Consider the following 21,601-nt stretch of genomic DNA (forward strand, 5'->3'; position numbering starts at 1 on the left):
ACTCTTACACACTGCGTCTTTCGTGCACCCCATGGGGGCTACGCTACACTCACCTGTCTGGGCTCCCGTTTCACCCCTCGCATTTACCACAGTCCTTTCGAGCTTGTGTGGGTATGTTTGTGTGCTGTACTGTACGTGTGAGTCTACCGCAGGTGTGTGTATGAGCATGTCTGTGTTATGTCGGTGTGGGTCGATGTGTGTGACTATATGTGTGTGTGTGTTCTGCACCCCAGGGGTCTTGGTCTCTTAGAAGATTGCTTTGGGGCCTCTTATGGAGTTGATGTTGGGTCATGTTCTGTGGTTCCATTTCTGTCCAGGCGGGGGATTCACTCTTAGTCATCCCATGCTGTTTGCCGTTGTTGTTGTCGTTGCTATGTGTTGACTTCATGGTGGCAATAGATAGTTGATGTTTACAAGAAGATTGAATATTTTCATTCAACCTTCATCCGAACTGACTTTGATTTTCCCCATCTACATAGAAAGCCATTTGAACTCAGAACAACTCAGGTGTTTGGATAAGGACCGGCTGTTTGGATGACCAGCATGGAGAGCTGCAAGGTGACCAACCCTGAAGTCAGGGACAGACGATGACCTTCAAATAAAATGATGTTCACAACAGGCTTAAAATGTCATTTACTCACTTTCTAAACAGTTTATTTTGAACCTCAGAGTTGAGCTGTTTAGCGGCCTGTCTTAACACAGCGTGAACAAGACTCAGGGATAAATCCAATCTTCTTATTTGCATGCTTCTCTGCAGTTTTGCTCTGTAGTGACACAGACCTATTCCTCACCCTTGGCCCTGTGTGTGTCCCCAGCAGCCGGTGAAGGAGGTGCCCCCCCAGCCTCGCCACCCAACCCCACCCCCTGCAGCCTCACCTCTTCCCTCCACCTCCACCCCCACTATGAGGCACGCCACCGGCTCAATGCAGCATGTGCAGGTGGCCTCCTCTGGTAAGTCAGCGCCTCGTAAGTTAGCATCTTATAAAGTTCCATTTAGTAAGTTAGCATCTGGTAAGCGCATGAGCATTCAAATTAGCATCTTGTACGTCAGAGTCTAGAATGAGTAAGTCTCTTAGACTGTTAGGGATGTATAAAGTAATAAGGTCAGGATGGCCTGTGTTGTGTTTGTAGTGGTGACCTCCTTCAACCTGCTGAAGCCTCCGGAAAGAGACCACAGCTTGTTCTCTCAGATGAAGTCCATCAAGTCTCTGAGACAGGCCGGCATCACCGCTGTCTTCACTGGACAAATGGTAGGCTGGAAGGGCAAAGGTGCAACATGACAGTTTAGTTCGTGATTCATCAACAATGCTAATACATTGGTGTAATAGTGATGTGTTCTCAGTACACTACAACTGGATGATAATAGTATACTATTCCAAGTATCTAGAGGGGTATGATATGCCAATCTTTTACCCATGTGGACAGAGGGGGGAGCACGAGGGCGAGCTGATACCGCTGCCCTTGGAGGAGGTCATCCTGGCGGACATCGACTCGCTGGTGCCCACCCACGACGAGAGCGGCCGGCCGATCGCCGAGTGGAAGAGGCAGGTGATGGTGCGCCAGCTGCAGGCCAGGCTACAGGAGGAGGACAGGATACAGGTAGGCACAGTACACACACAGATACACAATCACAATCCCACACACACAGATACACAATCACACACACGCTCGTCTCATCACTCACCACCAGGAGGGTGCTAACGGCCAGGCGGAGGTGGAGGGTTGGAAGTTCTCCCCGACCCACAATGCCATCCTGAGCCCCTTCGGCGAGCTCCTGACGGAGGCCGACCTGGATTACCTGGAGCGTCAGATGGAGAACGCGTCCATGCAGAAGCGCTGCCGGGCCTACGAGCTGGAGCTGGCCCGCCTCACAGAGGAGCTGAGGGCCATCCTGCCCGACCCCATCCTCAACATCACCGTCAACACCGAGTTCCTCCGGCAGATGGATGCCGAGGGACACCTCCCCTTACCGGTGTGGTGTAGCCGTGTATCTGGCGTCGTCAGGAACATGTCCTACCTCCTGACCGGCCTGACCAGCCGCGGCGAGGCGGAGGAGGAGGGGCAGGGGCCGGACGTGGCGCCAGGGCCCGAGCCAGGGCCAGGGGAAGGTGCCGGGGCGTGCAGGATACCTCACATTGGGATGGCGTCAGCGTTCAGTCACCATCTGGAGACTCAGAGCTACAGCAAGGGGAGGAGAGAGACTGTGGAGAGGGAGATCCAGCAGTCCGGGGTGTCGGTCAGGAACCTGAGGTCCAATTTTGAGGGTCAAATCGGGGAACTGTATCCTTTCGCTGGGTTTCTGAATGATTCCCAACGCCTGGGTGACAAGGGGAGCCAAAGAGGGGTCAGGAGTGGGAGGGTGGTGGAGTTGGCTGAGGTAGAGAACCAAAGCTCGAACAACACAGGCTGCGAACTGAGCTGCCATGACACCCCAGCACCTCGGGTGATGGAGACCACCAGCCTTAGGAAGGAACGGATCGTGGTCTTGTTCCTCAGCCACTGGAAGAAGTCAGCCTACGCCATCACCATGAGAGCCAAGGTCAGGCAGGAGGGCGGCGCCAGGGCCGAGGCCCTGACATCGTCAGCCCAGGCCCAACCCAGGAGCAGCTCAATGTTTCACGTCTGCCGCCAAAGAACCGCCGTGGAGAAGATGCTCAACTCATGGAGAAGTTTTAAATCCGGCAACAGGTGCACTCCCACGGTCCCCCCTCTCCAGGTCCAGCGGCACACTCACTCTCCCGAGCACTTTCTGCCAGAGGTTGACGGCCTTCCTACGACCTACGACAGCTTGACCCTTGACCTCTTCATGCTGGGCTACTTTCACATCCTGGAACAGGATCTATCTGCGGAGGAGAGGAAGATGCGGCACCTCCTCTGCTTCGAGGTGTTCGACCACGTGGGCAGCTTCCCCTGGGAGACGGTCAGGGACTTCCACAAGGCCGTGGTCCAGGAGATCCAGGCCGGAAACCGCCAGTGGAGCAACGGCTTTGAGGACATCAAGGCACGCTTCTTTGGCAACGCCGCAGTAACGCCCAGGTGCCACCTAGGGGGCGCCAGAGAGTGCCAGTGCCTTTTGTCCCAGGACATCAGACTGGTTCCTAAGGTCATAGTTCACACTGCCCCTCCAGACGAGGGCGAGTTGCTCAGGTGCAGCAACAGCACAGACTTCTCCTGTTTCAGTAACAACGACATCTGTAAATACATCGATCGCAGCTTCGCCTTCTGGAAAGAGAAGGAAGCTGAGTTGTTTGACTTTGAACACTAGTTCTGTTCTTTTGATATTTTTTTGATATCCTGCTACGGTTCGTTGATCAAAATGTGCTTAAGTGAACTAAGAGGTCACAGTGGTCTGAATTGAGTTAACTGTATGAGTGTGCAATCCTGTGAGAACTAAATTGTCAACTGGTTGAAAGAGGGTGACTATGAGTACATGTATTTGTATACATGATAGAATCATATTTTCACCTTTCAACTTTTAAAAAGTTGTGTTGCATTTGTTTTGTATTGGTTCTGTGTTTACTTGAGCTCCACAACAAGACCTAAAGGCATCACAGTGATCATATTTCTATCAACCAGGTGAAGACCAGATTGGACTTTCTCATTCGTTCAGTGTTCTCAGAGATTAATTTTTGTATCTTTTGTGATACAAAAATAAACATGGACGTGTTGTACCTTCCTAGTGCTGTACAGCTGTAGGGCTCCTGAGGGCTAAGGGCAACCATGCTGAACACCAGAGAAAGAGGTCAATGTTCACAATCTTTACTGTACTTTCCACACTCTCTTAATTTCGATTTTCCAAGTACCAGACACTTGAGACGATTAAAACCGGTAAGCAAGGTTCTCATTCTCTTAACCTGGCTCATTAGATAGACTCGCCAGTGGACTTGTTGTGAGGGAAGCGATGTCCTTGTACAGGGTGTTCTTCAGCATCAAAGGTTTAGCCGGGAGGACGTGTCCGCCCAGCACACAGGATCCCTCCAGTCCTGCCCTGACACCCCACGCCACCCTACAGGCTCACTGACACTCAGGCAGAGCGCGGAGGTCAGGAGCAGTCATTGTGTCATAGTGGACATTTCCCACCGTTAGGATGGAGGAAAAGAAAGGGAAGTCAAGGACACCTGGGTCCTGTAGTATAAAGGTATGTAGAACTTTTGCAACACATACTGTCGTTTGAGGAGCTGTCGGTTAACCTCTCATGCTGTGTGGATGACGAGTGTTTTGAGGTTGAGTGCTCAAAGAAGTGTGAATTTCTGGTTACCATGATCCGTGTGTAATGGACTAACTGGAACTAATGAACTGCAAAATACTTTGTATTAGGTGCATGTCGGGCATCGGGCTCTTTAACCTGCGTTTGAAGGTATCCAAAATTAGCCTAATTATCGGAAATTGGTCTTGGATATTTGGATTTGAAGCAAGTTGAGCTAATTATTTGTTGAAAATGCAAGACATTTATTGTGGAGAAGAAAGTGTTTTCTTTTTGGGTGAGGTTGGTCTAGGAAGACAAAGACCTGAACAAATATTTCTGTTTGGTCTTATGTTTCTTTTAAACGCTGCTTCAAAGTGGAGATCAAAAACTGTTTCCCTCCATTCACTACAGCAGCAGGGCACCCGGTATAGACAAAGGCTATCAGAGACAAAATAGCTTACACACACACACACACACACACACACACACACACACACACACACACACACACACACACACACACACACACACACACACATACACATACACAAACAATGTACATAACATGGTCTTAAGTATAGAGGAGGTATTATACACTAAGCCTCACATGGTAAACACAAACAAGTGCTAAACCAGTGTCAGCATGTGTGTAACACCACTGGTTGTCCAATGTTCTATTTACCTCCATATAACTTCCCTTCTGTCTCGCTCTCTGTTGCCCCCCCCCTCCCCCCTCCTAGCTCTTTGTGCTGTGTCACAGCGTGCTGCAGCTGACCCAGCTGCTGCACAGCGCCTACTTCAAGAGCTGCATCACCACCATCGAGCGCCGCTACGGCTTCAACAGCATGTCTATGGGCACTGTCTCCTCCCTGCACGAGGTAGGCACACAGCGCCTCCCACTGGCCTTCCCTCACATAACATCAAGACACGTTTTTCAATCTCTGCGGTCACTTCACCTGCCCTGGCATGCCTGCTGTCGGTCCTGCAGATGGGGAACATGGTGCTGGTGGTGTTTGTGAGTTACTTTGGCAGCAGAGTCCACCGGCCTCGCTTCATTGGCCTGGGCGGTCTGATTATGTCATGCGCTGCCGCCTCCCTGGCCCTACCTCACTTCCTGTCCAAGCCCTACCAGTACAACTCTGTGTCTGCCTGTAAGTACATTGGATCCCCATGATAGTAATACTGCTTTCTCTTTGTCTATGAATCGTCTGGTGTATGTGGAAGCCGGTAGAACAATAGTCTTCTGTCTGTGTCCTGTGTGTGTAGCTGGTGGAGCGTGGGATGTGTGTGTACCACAGGACAACTCATCCACCCCCATAGTGTGCCGGCAGGGGGGTGCAGGTCAACCCTCAGAGGCCAGGACACAGTGGCTGATCCTGGCAGCTGCCCAGGTCATGTTTGGTATCGGCTCGGTCCCCATCCAGCCGTTTGGCATCTCATATGTGGATGACTTTGCTGAGCCAGGAAACTCAGCTCTGTACATAGGTAGAGTACAACCTTAATTTAAACCAACTCAGGGAACCATTTGTGTTGTATTGTCATTTACTTGTACCTACCAAATACCAACATACACCCACCAAATACCACCATTTACCCAGCACATTCCACCATGCACCACTATAAACCACTATTAACCCACCATACACCCACCATGTATCGTAAAAGGAAGAGATAGTTCATAAACAGTTTTTCCATTGGGAGTCAGGTGGCTGAGCGGTTAGGAAATCGGGCTAGTAATCTGAAGGTTGCCAGTTCGATTCCCGGCTGTGCAAAATGACGTTGTGTCCTTGGGCAAGGCACTTCACCCTACTTGCCTCGGGGGGAATGTCCCTGTACTTACTGTAAGTCGCTCTGGATAAGAGCGTCTGCTACATGATTAAATGTAAATGATGTCTTTGTGTTGCAGCCATCCTGTTCTCCATCTCTGTGTTTGGGCCAGCCTTCGGCTACCTGCTGGGCGGCATGATGCTGAGGGTCTATGTGGACGTGGACAAGACCGGAGGAGGTGTGCCTCTGTTCAACTCTCTCTTCAACTTCCATCCTTCTTTCTTGATCATCCCTCCTCCTCCTCCACCTGATGCTCTGTCTTCCAATCACGTTTCTTCTCTTCACAATGTTTTCTCTGTCTATCCTCACAAGTACCCCGTCCCTGACTGCCCCTCCTCTTTCCCTGGTCCTCTCACCCATGCCCCCTCCCCAGACAGTCCCCAGGACCTGGACCCCTCCGACCCTCGCTGGGTGGGGGCCTGGTGGATGGGCCTGCTGGTTTCCTCTGGCTGTCTGGCTCTGGCCTCTATCCCCTACTTCTTCTTTCCCCGGGTTGAGGTCCAGTCTAAAGTAGGTGGGCATTGTTTTTCACGTCACACAAAGTTTGTAAGAGAAACCGTATAACCATGGATTACGTATGATCAGGCACGCAAGACTGAGAGAGACTCTCTGAAAGATGACCCGAAGAAGTCAGCAGAGACCTCATTGGTTGAGTTTTTGAAGAGTAGGTAAAATGTTTAAATTGGATAAAGAACAGTGTTTCTGCATGAACTGATACACAAAAGTGTGAAAGTGTTCAAAATATGCTAGAGTATTACCCCCTTGTGTGTTTATAAACAGTAGAGTAGCCATTCAATGTATGTGTGCGTGGATGTGTGCATATGTGTGTGTGCGCGTGGATGTGTGTGCACATTTGTGTGTGTCAGGGTTCCCACGCCTCCTTCTGAGGATGCTGCTGCGCCCGGTCTTCATGCTGCTGGTCTTGTCCCAGTGCTGTTTCTCCTCCTCCATTGCCGGCCTCGCCACCTTCCTCAGCAAGTTCCTGGAACACCAGTACGGCACCACCCCAGCCTACAGCAGCCTCCTTATCGGTCAGGACAACACACACACACACACTCACACCTGTGTGCTCACAGACACACACACAAACACACTCAAACATCTATACACACACACAAATACACACATTGACTGTACACAACCTCCACGCACACACGTTCACTGAACTTTCACTGTTTTTCCATGACTATACATCATCCTATCATCTTCCACCTATTACCAGCCTTTTGGTTTTGCACAGGGGGCATCAACCTGCCCACGGCCGCAGTCGGGCTTCTGCTGGGTGGGGTGGTGATGAAGCGTGCACGCCCCTCCGTGCGGACCCTCCCCTGGCTGTGTCTGGTCCCCCTCACCCTGTCCGTGCTGCTGTGTGGGCCTCTCTTCTTCATGGGCTGTTCCACTCAGCGAGTGGCGGGGGTCAACGTCGAATACGGCCACGCGCGGGACCGCTGGACCAATAGGTGCGCCGGAGCCTGTCATCCTTGTGCAGATGTACCGCCGCGTCGACACGTCTGGGCAACAGCTCCTGTAGCATGGCAGCATGAAACCTCTGAGCGCTCAATAATTCACGCTCTCCATGCAGTCTCTCTGCTGTGTACTTTATATAGAACACCTACGTGGCTCGGCGGTATCTCAGCATGGGCTGGTTTGAGAGAAACATTCTCTGCCCTTCATCGGCTGATGGTTGAACGTTACTTAGATACTTTGCAACTAAACCCATCCTCAAATCAACCGCAGGCACACCATGTTATTTTTTGTTGTGGTGTTGTCGTTTTGTTGTTCTGTCGTCAGTGATGCATAGTCGTAGCCTCGCCTTAAAAAATAGATGTTGCTTTCCAGGTCGCTTTCTTTGTGCAACTCCAACTGCTCCTGTCCAAGTAACGTCTTCAACCCCGTGTGTGGTGAGGACAGCACAGAGTTCATCTCTCCCTGCCATGCTGGCTGCACCAATGTCACCTTGGACCCACAGAACCATCACAGAGTCCAGGTAGAGCCATCTTAACACACACAGTTCCTGTATCCATATATGACATGTTCGAAAGGAAAGGCCGCTCTAAACCTTTCTCGTAGACAACCTTATGATATCATGTTGTTATGACATTTTGGATGATCCTGCAGGATGAGCTCCTGGGGTAAGAGGGAGGGAGTCAGGTGGCTGAGCAGTTAGGGAGTCGGGCTAGTAATCTGAAGGTTACCGGTTCAATTCCCGGCTGTGCAAAATGACGTTGTGTCTTTGGGCAAGGCACTTCACCCTACTTGCCTCGGGGGGAATGTCCCTGTACTTACTGTAAGTCGCTCTGGATAAGAGCGTCTGATAAATGACTAAATGTAAATGTAAATGTAAGATGGCGTGCTTCCTGCCCGCAGGTCTACACCATGTGCAGCTGTGTGCCAGCTGCTGGGGCTGGCTTGGGCCGCGCTCACCCTGGCTCCTGTGTCAAGAGCTGTCCTCACTTCCTCCTGCCTGCTTTGTTCCTCATTGCTTTCGCTGGCTTCATTGCCAGTGTCTCTCACAACCCAATCTACATGATGGTGCTCAGGTACTCAGGAAGATGATGATGAAGGAGGTAGTGATGATGAAGAGGGTGGTGATGATGATGAGGGTGATGATGATGAGGGTGCTGATGATTAATATGGGGTGATGACGATGGTGGCGATGAAGATAATGATGGTTGTGATGGTGGTGAAGATGCAGGATGATTACTGGGAGGGCACCGATACGGGGGTGAAACTCATGCTCATTCAGACGTCCGTGTGATTTCCTCCTAAGAACCGTCTCCCAGGAGGAGAAATCTTTTGCCATTGGTGTCCAGTTCTTGCTTATCAGGATGTTAGGTAAGCCCACAAGCCAAGTTGGTTGCTAGAGCATCCTGAGGTCTTTCTGTATATGCATCAGATGGTAGGAGATATTCCAAGGTCTTCGCCCATTCACCGTACCTCAACTTTCACGACTTTGATATAAATCACATTTTAAACTCATCTCTCTGTGTGTGCCAGCCTGGCTGCCTGCCCCAGCAATGTTTGGGCTTGCCATTGACTACTCCTGTGTATGGTGGAAAGAAGCCTGTGGCAGAAAAGTGGGTGCCTGTGGGTACTACGACAACGACATCCTTAGGAACAGGTGAGCTTTGGTGACAAAAAGAAGCCATTTCTTTTCGGTCCCTTCATTTCTCAGAATTCATGACATCTCCTTAAACGTTAATGCGTGTTCTCTGTCTTCCTTCTCAGGTACTTTGGGCTGCAGGTGGGCTACAAGGGTATGGGTATTGTGCTGCTTGCCCTGGCAGGCTGGAGAGCCCAGCACACCCCTGGGCTCAGCCTGGAGAAGGAGCCCGAGGCAACTTGAGACTATGCTATGATCTGCTATGACCAGGCCTGGAGAAACACCACATGGGGAAATGATGGACCAAAATAGTAGTTTAATGTTTTCAATTTTACACAGTATCCTTTTACTCTTATACATGATTTGTATTATTTCATTGTAAATATTTACTCAGAATGAAAATAAACAGTATGTATTTTTTACTTTTGCATTTTAGAGAATATTAACTTTAAAAAAAAACTTGAATTAAACAACTGTTTGTAGGATAACTCAATCATAACTAACACCAATTTCAATAAAACAATGTTGAGCTAAGCAGTTTGTGTGCAAAAATCAGTTAATCCTTCGATCTGTTATAAAATGTTACTATAATGCTGAATACGCAATGAAGGTGAGAAAATGAAAAAAGGTGAGGTCGCGCAGGCGCACAAGCAAACCAAATTGACAGGACGATTCTCAGCTGCATTCCCATCAGAGGAGGATCCCCCCGCACAAACGGATAGTTGAAGAACCGCTGCGTCTAAATACGAAAACCTGTATTGTCATACAATAGAGCTCTATCGCTGTTACCATGTCTGCCGGAGGAGATTTGGGGAACCCTCTGAGGAAATTTAAACTGGTATTTTTAGGAGAGCAGAGTGGTAAGTCGAGTCTTTAATAAGGGCACATTAAGGGTTGGTACTCAGTTGCTGAACATGATATGGCAAATTGAAGGCCATTCCTTCTTCTTAGGTGTTAGTTCTCGCTGGTTCCGCTAATTTGCTGAGTGGCTGTGACATATTTCACGCCCGTTCGCCCATTCACCGGTTCCTGGCACGATCTGTTTCTGTACAGAATTTGATTAGTCATGGAAAAAAACGCACGCATATTAAGTGGAATCCTTGTCTTGAATTAATATATTTTGTCACATAGGAAAATGTTATTTTTGTCATGGTTCCCTATATGTGTTGAATATGTTTTACTATCCGTAATATAAGCCAAAGCAGACGATTTTGTGAGGGATGTTTTGGATTTGGACACTGCAGTAGCAGGTAAAAACGTTTTTAAAACGATGTGTACAATCTATAACTGTAACATCGATCATTTTTGGCTACCATCAACATTAAAAAGAAAAAAAAACAAATAACCATGCTCCTTTTATCTGGGTTTAAGACAGTATAATAAACATCTCCCATGTGCCAGTTCGGGACACACCCAGGTTGGCGATGTCTGTAGAATCCTAACCTCCCTGTCGCCGACTCCGTCATTTGACAGTCCAATATCATAACAGTGGGTAAAAATGTTGTCTGTGACATATCAGTATGTTCTTATATTATAATTCGTTTATTCGGGGAACAACGCCCGTTTACTGTTTGACAGGTTCTCTGGTCTGATCAATAATGATTTAGCACTATAAACCTTTCTGGCCAGCCTACGTGGTCAGGCATCAGACATCTGAAGCTACTGCTTGCCATGTCCTCCCCGCTAATGCTAATGAAAAGGAAGCAGATAAAAAAAACAATAGCCTTTTATAGAGTACAAATGTTTGTTACAGATTGTTTTGTGTGTGTGTATGTCTGTGTGAGTGTGTGTGAGTATGTGTCCACCGTTGTGCGTGTGTAATGGAGTGTGTGCATTAGTGTGTGTACATGGTTATGTGTGTTTCGGCATGTCTGTCTGCTAGAAGCAGTCAAGTAATCAAGCCTTGTCTGCCTCATCCATACAATAGAATGTTGTAATGTTTGCTGTCCGTGGTGCTGAAACCAGGCCTGTCATGGCCGCTGCCCAAAGCACTGGCCACGAGCCCTCTGAATCACCCACGTCTGTCTGCATAGAGAACCTGACCCAACCTTATTCAGAAACCACCATCTCCTAATCGCAAGATTCTCAGGTTCACAAAACAATCTCTCTGATTTGATTAATAGATTCATAAGCAAGTTGGAACTGGCTTCAACTTGCCCTCCGATGGGCACAAGGGGGACATTTTAATGCCCATCCCTTCAGCACCACGGACAGCAGGGTTGTCAAAAGTAACCGTATGGAAACTGTACCAGTAGTCTCATCTGTCTGAATAGTGATCTGTCCCTGGATGCTTCTAGCTGGTAGGCAGGGAGGGAAGCTCTGCTGTCTGACCTTCATATACTGCTGTGTTTTCTTTCAGTGGGGAAAACCTCTCTGATCACCAGATTCATGTATGACAGCTTCGACAACACATATCAGGTCAGCTTTGGAATACTGTTCCTGTCTCAAATTCTTCCATGACATGTGAAGGCCTACCACATGAAAAAGTGTTCTCCAAATGGACAAGATTTAATAAGAAACGTGTGTGCCTGCTCTCATGTTGTCGTATGTTGTATGTTGGGGTAGCTTAATACCATGTTTTTGGCCCTTTTTTCCAGGCAACCATTGGGATTGACTTCTTATCAAAGACCATGTACTTGGAGGACCGCACAGTAAGAAACCAGGACCGTACTTAAAACAACACACAAAGAATAACTTGGTTTGAGTCGGTTTGTCATTCTAATTGATGATTTGCTGTTCTTTTTAAGAGCCAACAAAGGCATCTCACCTCATAACACCTGCATGTGTATTCCGCATTTTCCAATGGGGTCATGTGCTTCTTGGAGCTGGGTTGAAGCTGGGTCTGAGCACTGTGGCCCCAGCTCGTTAGCCGGGCTCTGCATGACTCTAACCCCGGCTGATGTTTAGGTCAGGCTGCAGCTGTGGGACACGGCTGGACAGGAGCGCTTCAGGAGCCTAATCCCCAGCTACATCCGAGACTCCACCGTCGCCGTGGTGGTGTACGATATCACGAGTGAGTGATGTGTCTTCCCCTCTCTCTCTCTCTCCCTCTCTCCCTCTCTCTCTCTCTGTCTCTCTCTCTCTTTCTCTCTCTCTCTCTCTCTGTCTCTCTCTCTCTCTCTCTCTCTCTCTCTCTTTCTCTCTCTCTCGGTTTCTCTCTCTTGGTTTCTCTCTCTCCCTTTTTCTCTTTGTCTCTTTTTCTCTCTATCTCTCGCTTTGACTCTGGCTCTCTATCTCTCTATCTTTCTCTCTCTTTTATAAACACACAAACACACACACACAATAGCGTAGGCTCTGGCTAAAGATGGTGTATTTCTTCCACAGATGTAAACTCTTTCCAGCAGACCTCTAAGTGGATTGATGATGTTAGGACCGAGAGAGGAAGTGATGTGATTATTATGTTAGTGGGAAACAAGACCGATCTGGAGGAGAAGAGGCCAGTATTGATGCTGATACAAGAACATGTTTATTTGTTATATTCTGACATTCTTCTGCATCCATAATCTACCGCATGTTGTTTATTGATTGTTTATTTTCAGTGAATATCTGAATTCCCAGTATCTTCTCCAACAGGCAAATCACCATTGAAGAAGGAGAACAGAGAGCCAAAGAACTGAATGTCATGTTCATTGAGACCAGTGCCAAGACAGGCTGCAATGTCAAACAGGTGATACCCTCAGTAATATGTCTTTTCTGCAACAGGATGTTCAGTTTCCGGATCTCACATCTTTCTCTCTTTCTGCCTCTCTATTCCCCCCCCCCCCCTCTCTCTTTAGCTCTTTCGTCGTGTTGCAGCAGCCTTACCTGGGATGGAGAGCTTGGATGATGCTAACCCTGAAGGCAGTATCCTTTGTAACTGAGTGACTCATCACTGTGCACTGCAAGGCTACCAATACCAGAGAACAAAGCTTTTCTCATAGTGGGAGCTGCCTCTTTACACACAAGAGTGGCATTTAGCAACAATACGTGTGTGGGTCATATTGCCGCCTAGTGGCTTTGTAGCTGTATAGCACCCTTGCATGCATCACAGACGGGTGTGGGTGTTGTCTGTTATTGACTCCATTTGTACTGTCTGCTAGTTTCACAATGTCCATCTAATCTAATTTATCCTTAATTGGACACTTTCCAGTGATTGACATCAAGCTGGACAAACCAGCTGAACCCACTGTCCCTGAGGGCGGGTGCTCGTGTTAATGCTACGCTGGCAGACAGCTACCCTCACATCATAGGCTTGTTGTGTTGCTTCCTACTGGTTAGCTTCCAGTTGACTTTTCTAATTGGATATGGGCCATGTATATCTGATTGGACGAATCAAGTGTTATATTTCAGTCTTCAGTTGTAAAATATTGTATACTTTGTCAATATGTAAGTGCGGGGAAAACACAAACGATCAAAAAAATTGTTTTAGAAAATGAAAAAGGGAGAAAAATTTAATGAAACTGAATTCTTTTCGCCGTTATGTTTTGTATTTTTTATATATAAAAAGGGAAAGCACCAAAAATGATGCCTAACCATGAAAGGAGAATAGTGGGGCTGTCCATTCCAAGATGGCTGACCATGTCTGAATGTCTGCAGCACGCATGCACGCTGATCTCAGGCCTGTCTTCCGGGTCTCTCCCTGGAGCAGGTCAACTATCTTAGAATGTTTTATAGCATCTAGAATCTCATGACATACGTATCTCATTTGATATTCCCACCAGAGTCAACTGACGATAGATTCACCATAAACATTAGCTGTGAAGATGTGGCACTCTATGAGTAACTTTTATAAAACAACTGTACTGTGGTAAAAATTAAAAAAAGACGAAGCAAGAAATTGTATTTCACAACCCCTATGCCCTTCCTATCCCAGTAAAACACACCGTAATGCACTGCACTGTATATAATAATGTAATATGTATGTCGTCCCTCTGTAGAAGTGGTCCTTGTTCACCAGTATAAATAATGTAATAATGTTTCATGATTAATAAATTAAAGATTAAAGGGCTTCACTCTCCTAACCATCGACACTCACAAAGTAGCGAGTGGTCTACTCTTTCCAATGTGTGCGGTCTTTGTGTTTCAAACGACTTCCTTGTCATCCTGGTCCATCTAGACAACACCGCAAGTCGAATCAGTTGGTGGTCATGGTAAAATGACTTGTCAAAATGTCAATGTCAAAAGAGGCTGTACAAATTGTTAGTGATCCTGTTGCAGACAAACTGGTTGGTTTAGGATGTAACTGAACTGGAAAGCACCATTTTCTTAAATACAGTTTTAGCCACAGTGTGACGTGTGTTTATACCCATCTCGATGTCCCAAGAGCTCTGATAAAGGGTAACAGGTCAGGTATTCCCCTGGTTGCTCACAGGTGTACAGTTAGGTAACACTGAGCAACAGGTGGACCCTAACATGCCGGTTGAGAAATGGACTCTGGAGAGACAAGGCTGAAAGAATCAACCCCACAACCTAACTGTAACTGTGGACTTTCCACCTTTCTCTAATCACTATTAGAATACCAGTAGAAAGTATGTATGTGTGTGTGTGTGTGTGTGTGTGTGAGGGAGAGAGAGAGAGATAGAGAGAGAGAAATAAAGAGTTAGAAGAGAGCTTATGTTGAAACCAGAAACACTTGTTTTATTGAAACTGGGTGTGTTTGATATTTGGACATGGCATCAATTAATGTGGGTCATGGTTATTAGATATTCTTTTTAATCTTTAAATTTGGTGTGCTATTGATCAAGTGTTTAAACACCCCAAGAGGAAACCCATATACATTACAGTCTTGTAGATGGACACACCTCTACAATCCGAAGGCCACAGGAATGAATTCAAAGTTAACAGACCACAATTCACAGCCCATAAAAGCAAGCTTTCTGGTTCACACGCACACACAGATTTTCTCAGTGTAGAGTACAGTGGATTCTAAGAGGGAGCCATGTCCAGAGTGGAGGCCCTGGGAGAACCAGACCTTCGATCTCAACTCAGGGAGTTCCGAACAGACATCGCCATGGCTATCGATGACGCCTTCCCATTGGTCCATGGGCTAGTGGACCGCAACATTATTAGTGACCAGTTGCTTCAGGTGAGCTGTAAAACAGAAGGGTGATAACAGGGATTTTAGTACGTGTCGAGAATGATGATGTTTCATAGTGAACCAAACCAATCTTAAAACATCTATTTAAATTTTTTAATCACAGTAAATTCGTATCTAGTGTTTATTTGTGCAATTCAGGAATATGGAATATCCGTTTTAATCCAGTCAGTATTAATTGAGCTGAAATGCCAACAGCAGCTTGCGCCTGATCACCTTTAGGAGACCTTGGAGAGGGAGACCAGAGAGGGCATCCACAAGGCCATGTACTCCCTCCTGTCCTGGCTGCTGGAACAGGGCAGGAGCACCATCAAGGCCTTCTGGAGCAACCTGGCCAAGGACTACAACCAGGACCGCTACCCCCGGCTCCAGGCCCTCCTCGCCAGCCTCCAGCCCCCCCAGCAGGGCTCTGCGGCCAGCTCAGGCTCCAGGCAGGGGAAGGGGTCCCCCGGAGGCTCCAGAGCCCACAGCAGGAAGAGGACCCTGGGCGACGGATCATCTGCCCACCACCAACACTCCCACAGTCAGTCCCATGCCAAGAGAAGCACCAGCACAGGTCAACTACCCATCTCTGTACACATATCTGTCTGGCTCTGTGTCCTTCTTCATTTACTATTACTGGTGTCGTTTGAACACAGTGCCAGTCCTCACACATTCTCGTCATCTCTCCCACCAGGCAGCAGAGCGAAGGGGGTGAGGAAGAGTGAAGCTCCAGCGGTGGCTCAGGTCCCGGGGGAAAGTGGTAAATCAATCATCACGGTCATGTACAAAGACTATGACACTGAGGAACAATTATGACTTTATGACTTTTCCCAAAACAAACATAAACGTTGCAACATGTGCTCACCCTGGTTGTTGTCGTGGTTTAGCAGGTATGCAGGCGGTGTCCACCTCAGTCCAGCGGGCTGTCACCTTGTCTTCCAGTGAGTTCCCTGTCAGCTGTGGGGCCAGAGAGGAGATCCTCATCAAACAGGTGTTCGGCTCTGGTCAGTTTGCTAGTCGTTCGACAACCCCATGGACCCCATGGTGGAGAGAAAATGTCCAAAGTTTAATTCTTAATTATAGTGTAAAGGATGTGGGGTCTCTTTGCAGGAACTGCCAAAAAGTGCATCAAGGTGGGTGGTGAATACTTTAGCTCTGGTCCACTGGAGGAGATGACAGGGGGGCTCAAGTCGAAGGGTGCAAGACCAAAAGTCAACCACAAGGGGGAGCCCTACACCAGGACAATTGAGGTAAATCACACAATCCCTCTACAAACCTGTCCATGGGCCTACTGTATGCTTTCTGAAAAGGGTTAGCGTGTGTGACTGCATGATGCGTGTGTCCAGGTGCAGCGCAATGATGACGAGTGTGGCGTGTGTAAAGATGGAGGGGAGCTCATCTGCTGCGATGGCTGTCCCAGAGCCTTCCACCTGGCCTGCCTCGACCCCCCCCTCAATACCATCCCCAGGTGCGCTCTCCTGCCACACCCTCCACAGCAGGGAAGGTCAAACACAACCCTGGCTCAGCATCTCATTCGTGTTCTCATATGCAGTGGCACTTGGCGCTGTCAGTCATGCGGTGGTGAGCGAGGGAACAGGGAAAGAAACCAGCCAGCTGGTCAGGTCTGTAGCTGAAAGCTGTTTTGGGGGGGGGGGGGTTCACGTTCCTGTCAGCGTCACTGTTGACTGCGGTCTCTTTCTCCAGAGCTTGGCTCCTCCACAGAGGACCGAGACCAGCTCCAGCAACTCCACCATAGACATCTCCTTCTTCTCCTCCTTATCCTCCGCCTCCCTCTCCAGCGTCACGGCAACCAAGAGCAACCACAGTTCAGGATATCAGGTGGGACAGCTTTTGATGACGGTTTTAGGTCTTTTTTTTTCTTTGGTGGCTGCCATATATCGCAAAATCAGTTTTTCCCTTTCCTATTTCATCTCTGACTTGGCAATCATTTCATTTGGTTCGGCTGCAGTCTGTTTCGGTAACGGCCAGTGTTTCCTGTTTGTCCCTCGTTGCGCCAGTGTGCCGGTGGACAGGTCATGGGGGTCAGGGACATGTGTGGGGTCTGCCTCCTCAGTGGAGGAGACCTGACCCTCTGTCTGCAGTGCCTCCAGAGCTACCACACCTACTGCCATTTCTCCACGTAAGGCTGTTCATCCCACCCCAACATCACTCTCTATACTTTGGAGCCAGGCCTGCATTATCAAGGTCAACAGCATCCTAGAGCTACTTGTACGTGGATATTGAACTGTTCTGCCGAGTGGACACTAAAGTCAGTCTAATCCATGACAATGCATAAATCAAAAAGCAATCAAGTGCACCACTAGTCGCAACGACTTTTACTTTACGTGTTATTCATTTAGCAGATGTCCAAAGCGACATTCGAACACTAGGACCATTAGTGTTTGGCTAATGGCTACTCATGACTGGTAATGGGGTGTACGGTATGCAGTGATGCTGTTCTTTCCTCCACAGTGGAAGGTCCATCTGCACTTCCTGCACTAGGACCTGGGGCGGCTTAGCGGACAGAGAGGCTGAATCCAGGGGCTTACAGGTACCGAGTGTGTGTGTATGTGTGAGTATGTGTGTGTGTGTGTGTGTCAAGTGTTTCAGTCCAACCTTACATAAGTGGCCAATCAGTCTTTTTCTCGCTCCCTGTCTGGTTGTTTAGGATCCACACTCGCTGGGCCCCTCCCTCCCAGAGCCCAGCCTACAGAAGGACGAGCTGGACTCCATCATTGGAGAGGTGAACACTGACAAATCACATCCCAGAGGAAGAAGCAGACACATTCAACCAACCACATACACACGACTAGTCTTCACTAACATGGCGGAGACCCCATGACCCATTTCCACCTAATCTATAGTGCACTTAAAAGTTCAATCACACTCAAATGCAGGAATCCATTCACAGCATTTAAATGGTTCCTGTTGTGTTCTCCTTCCAGCCAGGCTCCATAGATGGGATTCTGCAGTGGGCTTTCCATAACATCTCCAGGCCTCTCTCCGACACTCAAGCCTACTTCCAATGATCTCATGTCATTTGCAGAAGATCGCAAACACACACATGCAATTGTGCTCACATGCGGTCTTACACACTTGAGCACACACACACACCACTAGACACACATGCACATACAGTACTGCAGTACTCTGTCCACACATATAAACACACATAAACACACATACTGTACACACAAAAACACACACTCTTTTTCAATGCCTCTGATGTTATCTCTCTTTGTCTCTCTCTCTCTCTCTCTCATCCTCCTTTTTCCCAAGTGTTCATGCTTAGAGCAGAAAGAATTCACACCCACACAGAAACAGATGGTTTTGTTTGCATGGGTTACACACACACTGAGAAAAGATTCAGTTTGATGAAGAATTCCTTGAAGACCGTCACTTAGATCTGGAATGTTGTTTTTGTCAAAGTTTCAGGAGTTTAGCATAACTGCTAGATGAATGGACTTTTGCCAAGCAGAAGAAAGATTTTTCTTCTCTCAAACGGTATTTGGTTACCATGGTTACCTGCTCCTCAAGGCCCCAAAACAAGGATGAGGAATGCAGAGCTGTGGACGTTAACTCTCAATGGCGCGTGAAAGACACAGTCTATATTTGGAGACCTCAAGCAAGGATATGCTTCAGGCTTGAATGGAAAAGAAAATTTAGGAATCCACCCTATTTTAAAATAAAGAAAGAAATGAAGGAAAACGTTTTCTTTAAATGGCTATAAACATTTAAGAACTATGACATGTGGCTAGGAGTGTTAGCTGCGTGCCCAGGCATCCATGCAGTTACATAATAGTAAGCCTTGGCCGACCATGAGAGATATGACCTACATGATAGAAGGAAATGAGCCAAACATTAACCACATCTTTGTGAAGAGCAACAATGAATCCTATAGGTGGCAGTCATGAGACAGACAAATACTGATAAACAGGGACTTTCATTGCCATCCTTCATTGACATTAGAGTTTGTGTAGTAAACCTTGAATAAACATTTCCACATAAAAACTGAGGAATGTGATTGGTTTATTGAAGTAATTCTGCTTTTTTAATGAGGCAGAAGGGAGAGTGAGCTTCCCAAAGCGGCAAAGACAGAAATGTCCATTCTATTTCCAAAACAAACAAACGCTGTGAACATCTTGAAGTGAATGTGTATCTGGTATTTGTACAAGATGAAACTTGGCTGTACTCTCCTGGGTTATGCTCTCCAAGCCAACCCTGTCCTGGTCTTTCATTTTTACGAAAGGATTGGTGTTGTTTAACTCGCTGGCCGTCCTCCCCCTCAACTGGTCTCTTCTTCTCTCTATTCTGTGTTCGACTTTAATCTCTTGTTTAGATTTAAGTCATCTTTGTTTTGTACGAGTGGAATGTCTCCTACATATGTTTATTTCATGTTTGAATGGTGACTGGATGAGTTAAGGGGGTGTGATTCATGGACAAGCGAATCTAGATTTCTTTCTCTTACTCTTATACGTGTATGTGTGTGTATACTTGTGTTGTGTCTGTGAGTGAGTGTTAATGGGTGGTCTTACTTTGGAAGAGTATGATAAGTGATATTCCCACGAAATGAGAATCCTCTTTTCACAACTCTTGGAATTCCAGGCGAGCATATTTGTGGCAGTTTTCACATAGCTATTCCTGTTGTGCTAAAGAGTTGAAGGATGTGTCACTTCCTATCCTTTGCAGGAAGTGGTGCAACTCACAGTCTATGATCACCAACCAAGGTTAGGCCACTTTGGAATTATTTGACGAACAATATAACAGCAGACTGGTAATACTTGTTAGTTTGTGACTACTCTGATAGATTGCTGAACATCTAATGTACAAACTGGACCATGGATTTAACATCTTTCTTATGTCGGGACATGTGGATTATAGTATGTGGTACCTTCTACTATTATCCCAGCAGTAGTAATGCAGTAACAAGCATCTTTTGGCTCTGGATTTGATATAGTGAAATACTGCCCTGCTGTCCAGTTACGTAACCGTGGTCTAAAATCATTCAACCCTGACATGTTCCAGATGGTGCATCTCATCTCACTGAAGTGGATCAGGAAAGCTAGTGGCTCCTGCCAATACACACACACACCACCTCCACTACCACCACAAACATTGCAGTCACATGTGATGACTACGGCCACAGTCAATTTGAACCCTCCCCTCTGTCTTGAGCGGAGGAAGAGCAGACCAGCTGAAGTTTACAAGTTCAAGCAGTTGCTGATTCATCTGGAGTAAGAGGGACTTGTTATGATAAATAAAAACGCTTAAATTAGTGTATCTGCCAGGTCATGTCGCGCATTGGTTTGTTTACAACATGGGCGATGAAAAACTCTTACAGGAGCAGCTAATCAGGAGTGCCATAGTCTAGACATTTTCAACATGGTTTAGTGCATTTGAAAGCTGGTTGTAGAAACATACAGCTGTATGTGGTTGAGGAGGCCAGTGGTGGAAGGGTTAGGGTTAGGAAGGAAGGACTCGTAGAGGTTACATGGTCAGACACAGAGTCACACCGAACGCCAAAGAAGCAGCGAGGAGAAACCTTCTCCTACTCTCCCCTGAGGTGGCCAGATAATAACACAGTCTCAGGGATGATTTCAGGGTAGCCTAGAGTCGGTCTGGAACAGTAAACAGTACAGAGTCTCATTTGAGCATTCCAGAAAGATCCTGGGATCGTTGGAAGGGATGACCATGTTTGCATTCTTTCTTTGGAGCGTCGGTGCTAACAGTGCAGCCTGTGATCTCGGTCTCGCCGTAGGTGAGAATTATATGAGGTTTGGGTGGGGGGAGGTGGGGGGACTGGTGGGCAAGCACACACTGGACGTGCGCTCCATTATCTATACAGGAGTTCATACAATTGGAGCCAGGAGTTTTCCCAAACCACAAATGACCATCGATGTTTGTCCAGAGAATGTTGTGCCCTCACTGTAGAAGTTGGGATGTGAGGGACAAGCATTCATGTCCAATACGGGTTTTCTGCTGACACAATAAACAATATGGAAAGTTTTGAGTTCTGACTTTATTGCCCACAACGTCTATCCAGAGTAATAAACAAAAGGACTTTTCATGTTGTCAACTTCAAGAGCTATTCTAATGAGTTTGTTCCATTTGGCATCATGTATCATTTGGACTTGATTCATCCTAAAATAGATGTTTTCCCCCTAATTAGTCCCCTAGCAGTCTTAAAAATAGTGCACTGGCTGAAATAAACAATGGTTTTCATTGAGCCTCCAGAAGAAGGCCCAGTGTCTCTGCAGACAAGGTCGGCTACAAGCAACAACCATTAACATATTTCATGGCTGAATCACAGTCATTTTTCGTGACACAATGGCAGCTGGAATCCTAAAACAGATAATGGATCTTCTATTCAGCTTTACCACAATCTTATGACCTCAAAGTCTGTATCTACACCAATTGAGTAATAGATCAA

The 21,601-nt window shown here is 47.2% G+C and overlaps 4 protein-coding genes across 5 annotated transcripts; all 4 read left to right on the top strand.

Moving 5' to 3' along the window:
- Window positions 1-543: 543 nt before the first annotated feature.
- On the top strand, window positions 544-3,676 carry espnlb (espin like b). Its single transcript, XM_062481499.1, has 5 exons — window positions 544-558; window positions 816-951; window positions 1,132-1,250; window positions 1,426-1,599; window positions 1,691-3,676. Exons 1-5 carry the CDS (start codon window positions 544-546, stop codon window positions 3,263-3,265), a joined length of 2,019 nt encoding a protein of 672 aa, XP_062337483.1. The 3' UTR covers window positions 3,266-3,676.
- A 60-nt stretch (window positions 3,677-3,736) lies between these two features.
- Window positions 3,737-9,653, top strand: LOC134035926 (solute carrier organic anion transporter family member 2A1-like). Its single transcript, XM_062480487.1, has 14 exons — window positions 3,737-4,138; window positions 4,927-5,064; window positions 5,175-5,337; window positions 5,453-5,671; window positions 6,093-6,191; window positions 6,387-6,523; window positions 6,599-6,677; window positions 6,880-7,044; window positions 7,254-7,473; window positions 7,853-8,000; window positions 8,381-8,553; window positions 8,784-8,848; window positions 9,011-9,134; window positions 9,242-9,653. The coding sequence occupies exons 1-14, from the start codon at window positions 4,088-4,090 to the stop codon at window positions 9,357-9,359; spliced, it is 1,899 nt and encodes a 632-aa protein (XP_062336471.1). The 5' UTR covers window positions 3,737-4,087; the 3' UTR covers window positions 9,360-9,653.
- Window positions 9,654-9,768: 115 nt separating this feature from the next.
- On the top strand, window positions 9,769-14,102 carry rab6bb (RAB6B, member RAS oncogene family b). Of its 2 annotated transcripts, none has more exons than XM_062480488.1 (8): window positions 9,769-9,976; window positions 11,476-11,534; window positions 11,714-11,767; window positions 12,024-12,129; window positions 12,441-12,552; window positions 12,690-12,783; window positions 12,893-12,959; window positions 13,246-14,102. In XM_062480488.1, exons 1-8 carry the CDS (start codon window positions 9,907-9,909, stop codon window positions 13,308-13,310), a joined length of 627 nt encoding a protein of 208 aa, XP_062336472.1. In that variant the 5' UTR covers window positions 9,769-9,906; the 3' UTR covers window positions 13,311-14,102. The 2 variants fall into 2 exon arrangements, with proteins under 2 accessions (XP_062336472.1, XP_062336473.1); XM_062480489.1 differs by lacking the exon at window positions 9,769-9,976 and adding an exon at window positions 9,991-10,604.
- Window positions 14,103-15,033: 931 nt separating this feature from the next.
- On the top strand, window positions 15,034-19,167 carry aire (autoimmune regulator). Its single transcript, XM_062481500.1, is given in 11 exon segments — window positions 15,034-15,180; window positions 15,412-15,745; window positions 15,866-15,931; window positions 16,062-16,175; window positions 16,282-16,639; window positions 16,743-16,788; window positions 16,876-17,010; window positions 17,190-17,311; window positions 17,644-17,722; window positions 17,840-17,914; window positions 18,117-19,167. Coding segments are annotated over 11 exon segments (1,560 nt in total). The 3' UTR covers window positions 18,201-19,167.
- The last annotated feature ends 2,434 nt before the right edge of the window (window positions 19,168-21,601 follow it).

This window comes from Osmerus eperlanus, chromosome 16 (genome assembly GCF_963692335.1).
Source record: "Osmerus eperlanus chromosome 16, fOsmEpe2.1, whole genome shotgun sequence".
NCBI lineage: Eukaryota > Metazoa > Chordata > Actinopteri > Osmeriformes > Osmeridae > Osmerus > Osmerus eperlanus.

Coding starts and splice junctions, on each gene's coding strand:
- rab6bb (XM_062480488.1), top strand. CDS start 9,907: ATGTCTGCCGGAGGAGATTTGGGGAACCCTCTGAGGAAATTTAAACTG. Junction 12,130..12,440: donor GGTGGTGTACGATATCACGA/GTGAGTGATGTG, acceptor TTTCTTCCACAG/ATGTAAACTCTTTCCAGCAG. Junction 12,784..12,892: donor CAGGCTGCAATGTCAAACAG/GTGATACCCTCA, acceptor CTCTCTCTTTAG/CTCTTTCGTCGTGTTGCAGC.
- LOC134035926 (XM_062480487.1), top strand. CDS start 4,088: ATGGAGGAAAAGAAAGGGAAGTCAAGGACACCTGGGTCCTGTAGTATA. Junction 5,065..5,174: donor CTGTCTCCTCCCTGCACGAG/GTAGGCACACAG, acceptor TCGGTCCTGCAG/ATGGGGAACATGGTGCTGGT. Junction 8,001..8,380: donor AGAACCATCACAGAGTCCAG/GTAGAGCCATCT, acceptor TCCTGCCCGCAG/GTCTACACCATGTGCAGCTG.
- espnlb (XM_062481499.1), top strand. Junction 952..1,131: donor TGTGCAGGTGGCCTCCTCTG/GTAAGTCAGCGC, acceptor TTGTGTTTGTAG/TGGTGACCTCCTTCAACCTG. Junction 1,251..1,425: donor CTGTCTTCACTGGACAAATG/GTAGGCTGGAAG, acceptor CCATGTGGACAG/AGGGGGGAGCACGAGGGCGA.